The sequence below is a fragment of the Lissotriton vulgaris genome, chromosome 3_1 (genome assembly GCF_964263255.1).
Source record: "Lissotriton vulgaris chromosome 3_1, aLisVul1.2, whole genome shotgun sequence".
Lineage (NCBI taxonomy): Eukaryota > Metazoa > Chordata > Amphibia > Caudata > Salamandridae > Lissotriton > Lissotriton vulgaris.
Window position 1 is genome coordinate 1,513,375,578 of NC_141689.1, and position 11,596 is coordinate 1,513,387,173.

The 11,596-nt window shown below is 44.5% G+C and overlaps 1 protein-coding gene across 1 annotated transcript in view; it reads right to left on the bottom strand.

Moving 5' to 3' along the window:
* The window catches only part of LOC147728098 (maestro heat-like repeat-containing protein family member 1), a 92,435-nt gene extending 81,058 nt beyond the window's left edge, over window positions 1-11,377 (bottom strand). The window contains exons 1-2 of the mRNA XM_086963730.1: window positions 11,357-11,377; window positions 2,116-2,208 (exon numbers count right to left, since the gene is read on the bottom strand). Of these exons, the coding sequence (XP_086819856.1) occupies window positions 2,116-2,208; window positions 11,357-11,377 (114 nt within the window). The remainder of the gene's footprint in view (window positions 1-2,115; window positions 2,209-11,356) is intronic.
* Window positions 11,378-11,596: the final 219 nt, after the last annotated feature.

Below are 11,596 nucleotides of genomic sequence, written 5' to 3' on the forward strand. Positions count from 1 at the left end.
GACGCCTGGGGATATTCTAAGGTAAGGAATCTAACACTAACGTGTTTCTTTCAGATTGCTGCGATTCAAACATCCAAACAATACAGAAAAATAAATAAACAAGTGTACATCAAACAAAATACACAACATATGCAATTCTTTCACTTACAAATAAAAAACTATGGAAAAGTTAACATTTGAATTGGAAGGTTGGAACTTTTCAAAATGTGTTTTTATTTCCCAGATTCAAAACAATATGCTAGACTGTTGCAAATCACTTTCTTTTTTGTTCCTACTGCTTGCTTTTTTCGTGTCTAGCAGTGCTCCAGTGAGGCCACCATTTGTCCAACTGGATTCTAGTTGCTGTTCTTGTGCTGCTCCCACGCATAGTGCTAACAGTACCAACTTAAATTTTAGACTCCCAGTTGCAAATTCCTACTAATTTATAGAACATTAATACATTTTCGATGTTTAGCTAGGTTTGCTTAATTAAATTGCTAATATTTGATTTGATTTTCTATTGTGGGCAGCCTGAGTAGGTGTTGCGAAACCCAGGTTAAGAACCACTGCACTAGATGGTAGAATCTATAATACCAGGCTGGAGGCATGTCTTTGAAATGCAATTCCCATGTAACATGAGCCAGGTTGCCACCATGTCGATAGTTACTCTGGTGACCGAGATCATATAACTAATTCATAGGTGTGAAGACCTAGAAAATAGGTCCAGACAGGCAATCTAAGAGGCTGTAATATGGAAAAGGAAAAGGAGAAGAAGGAGAATATGTGGTGGAGTGCTTGAACAGCTCTTTAGACTTCCCTATAGGGATTGAAAGAGCCCATAAATGGGGAGAGAGAGATCTCTATGACGAAGCTAGACCTCAGGACATTTTGACAAAGATCTCCTTGTGTTTGCCAAGATATCCACATACCATCTGAATAAATTAATTCTTGCAGAGAGGAGCAAACAGAAGACTATTCAAAGAGGAACCTGTAAAGGAATGGTTTTCCAAGACTTGATACACGACTCTCGGAAAAGTAGACTGTTTATGGGATAGCATGGTTTTGTCTAAATATAAATAAATCTGAAACACTAGCACTGATGCCTGCACAAACAGAAGTGAAGGGATTTAAAAAATAACTTCTATTACACTAAATATTAAGGATTTGCATCACCCCATCACTGCCAAAGATGGTCCCTGATAATCGGTCAGCATTAGTAAAAGATATTTAGCAGGATCTGAGTAAATGTAGTATGCTCCCAGTCTCTTGGAAAGTACTTATAGCAACAATAAAAAAAACAAGCATTGAAAATGCAATAGGTCTCGCTTTTGATGAAGTTAAAGCCATTTGCTTTGGTAATGATATTGTATAGCAAAGCGAATGGCTTTAACTTGATAAAAGGCGAGACCGATTACATTTTCAATGCTTGTTCTTAGGTCTTTCTTCTGTGTAGTCCGAGGTGTTGAAAGCTCCAAGTTTGGTTTGTAAGGATATTCCAGAAAAATTATGCACTTTGATAGTTTGAACTCATTTGTAGGGTAGTTTCTGTACATATTGACTTTAGGAACCCCAGCTGGATAAATAATGAATTTTCTTTGATCAATGACATTAATCAGATGTATATGATATATACTATTTATCATTATATATATAAGTATATGTTATATAGTAAAGTCTAGATGGACAATTGACCCTCAGATATAATCATTGTTAGTGATTATATCTTTGTTTGTAAACCATTGTTATTGGGCAAATCTTTCCTTTTTCATGTCTCCATCCTTGGTGTACCTCCCTGTGTCCCTTCCCTTGTCAGGCCACGCTGTTCCTCTGCTACCTATTATCAGAGCCAGAGTTGCTGAGAGGTAGACTTATGGGTGGTTCCTGCTGATGACCTCTCAACGCTGAAAGATCTGACAGAGGTATTTGCATTGTCTTCTTTCTTTGCATCCTTGAAGCAAATTGGTTCATGTAGGCTCTTTATGGATGATAATTTAATATTTTATACAAGCGAGTTCCCAAATGTTCCCCTCTAAAAATACTCTTACTATAAATTGGATTAATGCAGGACCCTCTTTGTTAGGAAATGTCAGTTGTCTCCTGCTGAAATACTTTGTATGTCCTCATGTATATACTTACCAGGTGGTGCAGAGCCGTAAGCACGGTTGGCACAGTTTCATTCAGTGCTCTGCAACTCTTGGTAACAGCTGCCTTCATGCATAACTCAAGGGTCTGCAAGGAGATAAGACAATTGAGATGAGGCCAAAGGGCAAAATTGAGGACATGGTGAGGGTCAGTGGTAAATGACAAACGTCAAAGTATAAATTCTGTATGAATACTAGAGTGAGTTTGTGTGTGAACAAGCTCTCTTATGTACTAATTCTAAATACGCATGACCACAAGTATTTTTTGAAAGGTGACCATTAATATGTCTAATTGTTTCTTCATTGATGCCTCTGTTTTTATGACTCACAGTGCCTCACACAGGAGTACCCTTTTATAATTAATGCCTGTCAGTAATCAAGATCTCTAAAGTCCATAGGGATTTCTGTAGAGGTTACCTAATGGAGTCAGATTTTGGATTATAGTCCTTCAAGGAACCACAAGAGAACATATGCAGCATTTAACTGGTGTAACTGTAATAAATGATGGATGGAATGCTGAATGATTCAAACATGCTCCCCCAGACAAGAGATATGGTTTAAATCCATCATTCTTTTGCCCACTATGCCACCAGAGTTTGGACCCAGCCTTATGCAAATCAGTCTTGACACTGTGCCTCATGGGAACAGTCCAGAGCAAATCGCCAAGCCAGGTCCTCCCTGGACCAGAAACAAGCATCCAGGGACCAGTTTCAGGTTATGTCACCCTTTATCAGCCAGGCTAGCTCCAATACAGTGGCACAGTGAGCAAGGGACCCATGTCTGTGAATGTCCTTCCCACTTAGGGCGAAAAGTGTATCTGTAACAAATGATGGACGGAATGCTGAATGATTCAAACATACTCCCCAAGTCAAGAGATCTGGGTTAAATCCATTGTTCTTTTGCCCACTGCTCCACCCCAGTTTGGACCCAACCATATGCAATCAGCCTTGACCCTGTGCCTCATGGGAACAGTCCAGAACGAACTGCCAAGCCAGGTCTCCCTGGAGAGGAAACAAGTATCCTGGGACCGGTTTTATTTCACCCTTCATCAGCCAGGCTAGCTTGAATCTAGTGGCACAGTGAGCAAGGGACCCACGTCTGGCGCATACCCATCCCACTTAGGGCGATAAGTGTAACTGCAACAAATGATGGACGGAATGCTGAATGATTCAAACATTCTCTCCCAGTCAAGAGATCTGGGTTTCCTTTGCATATGTCACCCCAAGTTGGAAGGGTATGCCCAGACATTGGTCCCATACTCACTACACCATTGGATTCAAGCTAGCTTGGCTGATGAAGGGTGATGCCATGAAACCGGTCCCAGGATGCTTGTTTCCGGTCCAGGGAGGACCTGGCTTGGCAGTTTGGGCTGGACGGTTCTCACAAGGAACAGGGTCAAGACTGATTTGCATATGGCTGTGTCACAACTGGGGTGGTGTGGTGAGCAAAAGAATGATAGATTTAACCCAAATCCTTGTGACTGGGGGTGAATGTTTGCATTGTCCAGCATTTCGTCCATCAATTGTTCCTTTACATATGTCGCCCTAAGTATGAGGTTTCCCACTCACTACACCACTGGATTCAAGCTAGCCTGGCTCATGCAGGGTGATGCCCTGAAACTAGTCCCAGGATGCTTGTTTCCAGTCCATGGAGGGCCTGGCATGGCAGTTTGGGCTGTAAAGTTCCCACAAGGAACTGGGTCAAGACTGATTTGCATATGGCTGGGTCCAGACTGGGGTGGTGTGTTAACAAAAGAATAATGGATTTGACACAGATCGTTGTGACTGGGGGTGAATGTTTGCATTGTGCAGCATTCTATCCATCAATTGTTCCTTTTGCATATGTCGTCCTAAGTAGTACGGGTATGCCCAGATGTGGATCCCGTGTGCACTACACCACTGGATTCAAGCTAGCCTGGAGGATGAAGGGTGATGCCCTGAAACCGGTCCCAGGATGCTTGTTTCTGGTCTATGGAAGACCTGGCTTGGCAGTTCGTGTTGGACTGTTCCCTCAAGGAACAGGGTCAAGACTGATTTGCATATGGCTGGGTCCAAACTGGGGTGGTGTGGTGAGCAAAAGAATGATGGATTTAACCCAGATCTTTGTGACTTGGAGTTAATATTTGCATTGTCCAGCATTCCGTCCATCAATTGCTCCTTTGCAAATGTCACCCCAAGTGGGATGGGTATGCCCAGACGTGGGTCTGGTGCTCACTACACTACTGGATTCAAGCTAGCCTGGCTGAAGAAGGATGATGTCCTGAAACGGGTCCCAGGATGCTTGTTTCCAGCCAGGGAGGATAGGCTTTGCAGTTCGGGCTGGATGGTTCCCATAAGGAACAGGGTGAAGATTGATTTGCTTATGGCTGGGTCCACACTGGGGTGGTGTGGTGACCAATAGAATGATGGATTTAACCCAGATCCCTGTAAGTGGGGTTGAAGGTTTGCATTACCCGGCAGCCCGCCCATCAATTGTTCCTTTGCAAACGTCCCCCTAAGCGGGAAGGGTATGCCCAGACGTGGGTGCCGTGCTCACTTCACCACTGGATTCAAGCTAGCCTGGCTGATGAAGGGTGATGCCCTGAAACCGGTCCTAGGATGGTTGCTTCCGGTCCAGGAAGGACCTTGCTTGGCAGCTCAGGCTGGACTGTTCCCACAAGGAACAGGTCTAAGACTGACTTGCATATGGCTGGGTCCAAAGTGTGGTGGTGTGGTGAGCAAAAGAATGATGGATTTAACCCAGGTCCTTGTGACTTTGGGTGAATGTTTGGATTGTCCAGCATTCTGTCCATCAATTGTTTCTTTTGCATTTAACTGGGGCATGCCCTAACGCATGTAGCCTAGAATCACTTCTTGTCATTGTGGGCCCTGTATTCTTAACCACAGTTGCTAAAGGCCCTTGTTTTGGTTGTCCTAGTTCTCTTGGTGATTCTAGTTCTCTGGGTTGTCTGCTATGCCTGCCTCTTATGGCACTCTTGTCTAGATCCTCTTGGCCATTTTAGTCCCTGCCCCGGTCATGGTCTTCTTGTTCCTCATCCTCCTGCTGGTCTTGATGGTACTAACCAGTTTTGTTGCTCTCCCTTTCCTTTTTCAAATCCTTATTCTGCATTTGCTACACCCATCCCTAGTCCTCCTAATTCTTGTTCTCATTATTCTCTTGTTGCTTGTAAGCATGGGCGAATTTTGCGAATCTGGCGTTCGCGAATTTTGCGAATTTGCGAACTCGCAATCCACAAAATCCGCGAATTCTCGCGAATTTGCGGATTTTTTTTGTGTGTTCGCAAGGATTTCTGCCAGTTCGCAAGGATTTCTGCCAGTTCGCGAGGGTTATGTACCAGTTCGCAATTGCGAACTTGTATGTCGGCTCGCAACTGTCACGATTATGGTGTTTCTACGTCTGGTTCATCATCACAGGTTCCCAGAACCCTCTGTTTCACCCCTGCCACCCTCTGTGTTACCCATGCCATCCTCTGGTGCATCAATGCCACCCTCTGGTTCATCATCACTGTAGATTATGGGGGGGAAAAGCAAGCACACCTGCCTGCTTCAACTGACATGAATTAATTTGGGGTTGATTTATTAATGTGTCACTGTTTTAAAATTCCAGTCTGGCACCTGCTTCCTTATTTGTAATTTGCTTTCTGTTGCAGTGCAATTTTTTTTTCCAGGACCTTTGTGGCCTACTTGTAGCTATTCTATGAGCCTGCTGTGAGGGTCAGAGCAGGGTCATATAATTGTTGCAACTAGCAACTGAACTCTGGAGGGGCCCTTGTCAGGAAGCACTACAGGGAATGGTTACTAATGATGAGTTTGAACTTTTGAACCTGCTGAATGCTTTTTTTGTGTTCGCAAGGATTTCTGCCAGTTTGCAAGGATTTCTGCCAGTTCGCGAGGGTTTTGTACCAGTTCGCAATTGCGAACTTACATGTCGGCTCGCAACGGTCACGATTATGTTGTTTCTACGTCTGGTTCATCATCACAGGTTCCCAGAACCCTCTGTTTCACCCCTGCCACCCTCTGTTTTACCCATGCCATCCTCTGGTGCATCAATGCCACCCTCTGGTTCATCATCACTGTAGATTATGGGGGGGGAAAGCAAGCACACCTGCCTGCTTCAACTGACATGAATTAATTTGGGGTTGATTTATTAATGTGTCACTGTTTTAAAATTCCAGTCTGGCACCTGCTTCCTTATCTGTAATTTGCTTTCTGTTGCAGTGCAATTTTTTTTTCCAGGACCTTTGTGGCCTACTTGTAGCTATTCTATGAGCCTGCTGTGAGGGTCAGAGCAGGGTCATATAATTGTTGCAACTAGCAACTGAACTCTGGAGGGGCCCTTGTCAGGAAGCACTACAGGGAATGGTTACTAATGATGAGTTTGAACTTTTGAACCTGCTGAATGCTTTTTTTGTGTTCGCAAGGATTTCTGCCAGTTCGCAAGGATTTCTGCCAGTTCGCAAGGATTTCTGCCAGTTCGCGAGGGTTTTGTACCAGTTCGCAATTGCGAACTTACACCGCACGCAGCAAAAAATCCGCTGCGTGCGAATTTGCGGATTTTGCGGGAAATTCGCGGATCTCGCAGATTGCGAATTTACCGAAAATCCGCAAAATCCGCGAGCATAACGGATTTTCCGCCCATGCTTAGTTGCTTGTATCCTGGTCCTCCTGGTCATGGTCCACTGATTCTCTTGGTGAACCTGGGAATCCTAGTGCTCCTGGTCTTCTCGGCTACCCTGGTCCCTCTGGTCATTCTCCTCTTCCTGGTCTTCCACCAGCAGGTTTTCCTCTTCATGCTCCTGGTTTACCAGCTCTTCCTTTTCCTAGTGTTCCTAATTTCATGTTGGATTTCAAGCTATCCTTCTTTCTAGATCTCTTCCTCCTGATCATCTTCTAAATCTACTTTACCCTGTCCCACTTCGTAGTTTTCCTCAAACTCATACTTCTGGTCTTCATCCACATATTCTTGGTCCTGATTTTCTGGGTATTGATAATTGGTCATAAGTGGCTCTTATCCTCCTGAGACCCTTGTCCTGTTGGTAAATATTATCTTTACTATGGTGCTTCTTGCTGTGTCCCTCCTTGTTGTTCTTCTGGTGTTCTTGGGACTTTTCATCCTTCTGTTCCCAGTCCTGGTGATCCTCATGATCTTGCTTGACTTGTGTTCATGGTCCAGCTAGTCTTGGTAATCCTCTTCCTGGTCCTCTGGATCCTCTAGTGCCAATTCTCCTAGCGGTCCTGATGTTGACCCTCATGGTGGTCAGGATGGTGACTGCTGTTCTGTACCTCCTGGCCTCCTCTTTCTCCTTCTCTTCCTAATTCTCCTCCTCTTTCTGGTCCTGCTCCCCCTGGATTTCCTCCTTATTCTCCTAGCCCTCTTGGAAGTCCTTTTCCTAGTCTTCCTGGTCTTGATCTTCTTGGTTTCCCTGGTACTTGGACAAGGTATTGGCCCCCTGTTGGTCAAGTGACCCAAATCCTTCTGGTGGTCCTGGAGTTCATAAACTTCTTAGTGGTCCTGGACCCCCTTCAACTCCTCTAGTCATCCACATGGCCATCTTCCTTCTCCTCATCCTGTGTGTGATCTGTGTAGTGGTCTAAGTCCTCCTTGTGGATCTGGCCTTCTTCTTCCTTCTTGTTCTTGTGTCCTAGTCCTCCTGATGGCCCACGTTTTCCACTTGACCATCATTCTCCTCCTCTTTGGCCTCCTGGTTCTGGTATTCCTCATTCTACTTCTCCTCCTGGTTTTTCTGATCCTCCCCTTTGTCTTGGGCATGCTGGTCCTCATGTCCTTGTGGTCTTAGTCATTCTGGCCCACTTGGACTTTGGTGCCTGATCCTCCAGGTCTTTTTCATGGTCCTACTGATATTGCTTTCTCTTCCTTCTTTTGGACATCCAGTTCCTAATCCTACTGGTGGACCTGGTAATTCGCCTCCCCTCCATTCGGTTGTACTGGCCCTTTTGCTGGTCCTTCGTGAGATAATTGTACCCTTGTCCTCCTCATCTGTGTAACCTCTTCACCCCCTAGTTCTCCCTCTTCATCCCTCAGGTCCTCTGGGTATCTGCCTGATTCTGCAAGTGCTTCACCAATATATCCTCATCCAAAGTCAACCAGTTACAGCCTCCAGTCAGAGGACACACTAATATTGAGAATGGGTAGATGGACACTATTGAAAGGAAATTAGCCCCTTGTTTGCATTTAGACAGTAAAATGCAGTCATAATTTGGATGTTCCTCTAAACCCTGGATCTAGGTGCCACTACACCTCTTTCAGTATTAGCATTAGTGGATAAGGGATTTCTCAATGTCCCTCTTGCAGCCCTGCACATTGTGAACCAAGGGAGTGCAGATGTGCCTAATAGGGGGAGGGGTAGCTTAGAAGAGACACCAAGGTGACTTAGAGGCAGTAGCTGCAGCACATAAGATGGGTGACTGAAAGCAGGTTTAGGAACACATTTAGGTTCACAGATGTTAATGAGGAGAATGATCACCTGCAGTGAAGGCTCAGAAGACTCATCAGGGGAACAGCCTCAAATGTGCATGGCCAGTAGGGCTTACACCAAAATGTTGTCGTTTGCTTTCGGTTTGTAGCTGGCTTTCAAATTTTTATTCTAAGTGGAGGCTGTCAAAAGAAGGCCCATAAGGGAATCGTAACACCCTGTCCTTTGAACTGTAAGAGCTCAGACCAGGCAGAAACTGACTCACTTAGGACCTCAACATTAATCTTCTAGTCTCAAGGCTCATAAAAGAATATTTCTGTGCAAATGAAAATTGGCAGATTCAAGAAGTAATGATTCCTATAGCGAGTCCACCAAGGTCTGTCTCTCTTTCTTTTCCAGCAAATACAATTCGCACCCCAGTAACTGTAGACTATTTAATTTGCAAAAATATTTTTTAAGTTCACATCGCAACACAAACAGTATTCAATAATGCAAACACATTATTGATTTCCAACATGGTACATTTCAAGGGCTCCTCTTAAGACTGCTTTGTTTTACCTGTTTGGTCGCCAGGAGTGTAATGCAAAGTCATTGTGATCTTTAGTGAAGGTCATTTATACATTTACTTGGACCGTCTAACTTTTATTTCAAAGGGTGTATGCAGCCCCTCAGACTAGAGAAGATACAATGGCACACTGTTTGTTCCAAGAGGTCTTCTTCTTCAACCGACTTTATTTAGTTTCAAGAAACCATAAAAGTGCACAGGACAAAAGCAATTAAAATACATAAAAGCACAATAGATACGAATCACGGGTCATAGCAGTGTAATATATAAAACAATTACGTTAATAATACATTGATTGTGAAAATGCTAAAACAATACTAAGATGAAAACCGAACAGACAAAAACCTCAGAAAAAAGTTCTAGGAATTGGGCTCATTAGGGGTCGCCTATGTTACCTGTGTTATCTATATTATTGTCTAGTATGGGCAGGTCAAAAATATTCACTAAAATAGGTGGGGTACTAATGAGCCCTGCAATGATTGAAATAATATAATTTTCAAGCAATAAAACATGAATGAATGTCATTATACTGATACATTTCACCCAGCTCATCCTAATATAATGATAGGAGACTTATATTCGATTTTGCGATACAATCATACAAGTACATAAGAGAGTCCATCAAGGTAAAAAAAAAAGTATATGAATAGATTTATACGGCATACAATACAAGTGGTATTGTCTCCTATTGTACCACTTTATGAACCCCTCATATGAAACATTGATACTTTATAACATATTAATTGTGAATTTAGAAGTTGTAAAAAAAAAAGCCGCCCTGACCCAATCAAAGGAATCAATTAAAAGAAGGGGATTTAAAATTTTGTGACGGAGCTGTTCAAACATAGGACATATCATCACGATGTGCAAAATATCACTTTTAAAAGACAAATTACAGGAACAAAATGGAGAATCGGTATACATAAACTGATGAAAGAGACCCAGCCTAAAAAAGTTAAAAGACAGTACTGGTGAACAGGCATCCCATAGAGTAAGTATGACTCTATCCCTGGAACTGTCTTAAGCATGATACATTTTTTAAATAATGGTTTGGCCAGTGATAGAGCTTCTCTCTCAGCAGCCTGGAACTAACTGTCTGTTGGACTCCTCCCTGGGGTCATGTGCATTCTTGTCAGCAAGCGAGTGAGGCTGCGGTGTTGGAGAGTGGAACGGCCGTTAGGAAGTGGCATTGCGGAATTTGCCTCATTGTAGCCTTAGCCGTAACTCCTCTGCCACTCCTCTGAGGGCTGTGTTGGGTGCTCCCGCTGCTGGTGCTTCTCCTTCAAGAACCAGGCGTGGTGTGCCACGGTCGCTCACTGCCTTTTGCAGCCTCTTGCGGCAGCAATTGCAGTTGCAGCTGAAGTGATACGAGCCAAGAGCCCTTGTGCCGGCAAAGAACACGGAGCACCAATGTCATCAGGAGGAGAGGAGAGGGGAGAGCTAAGCTGAGGGGAGAGCCGTGGTCAAGTACTTACTTTCGCTTAGTTGCGGCCCCCTCACGACTCCCACTTGACCCTCTTGACTCTGCCCAGCCCCTCCTCAAACCCTGATGGCAATAAGGCCCTATTGCTCTATCTCGTCCTGCTGCCTCAACTCTTCACCAATTCCTGCCTGGGGGCCCGTGCAGAGGAGTAAACGGTAGTCAGGTGGACTAAGTCCCCTGAAATCCAGAGATTCAGCAGCAGCATCAGCCGCAGTCCAGCGGCCGTCAGGCTTATTAGACGGGTCACGGGACCAGCAACTTGGGAAGCCAAGCACAAGCGCAGCCACCATTCGTAGGTAGCTGCTAAGTGAGTGACCCGGTAGCCAGCAGAAGCGGGCCGAACAGGACTGGGTGCAGCTTGTTAGCAAGCTGCATTGTCCCCACTTGTTGGCCCCGATTGCCTCCCACTTCTCCTCCTGCGTTCAGGAGCAGCATCGCAGAAACAGAAAGGAGAGCAGATTAAGAGCAGAGAATAAAACAAGGGCAAAACGGTGTACAAAGACAACCAGAGACGGTAGCAGCTCTGTGGGGTTAAGAGTTCTTTCTTGTCCTGTCGCTGGGGGTTGAGAGACTCGGGCCCCTGGCTTCTTACTGCACCTAGTCCAAGAGGGGTTCCAGTAGGTGTTTCTCAGTCCACTTAGTGGTGGCTGACCAGCTGTCCTCTGATCCCAGCGTCTATTTCTCTTTACTGGTGAAACTGTCTGGTACACAAAGATGCAACTAGAGCCAGCATGCAGATCTACAGGAAGTGAAACTGTGAGAAGTTGGCCTGGCATATGCTGTCCACTTTTCTAGTAGGCACCTTGCACCAGTCCAAACGAGCCTTATTGATGGAAGGTTTAAAGATAACCTATATAGAAAGCTATTCTAGTGGTAGCTGTGGAGAGCAGCCTTCAGGCTAAGTCTTGAAGGAAAGTAAAGCAGCTTGTTCTGCCAGTCTATAATCTCATGAATGACCAATTGAAAGGAGAACCACGCTAGGTATATATATAACA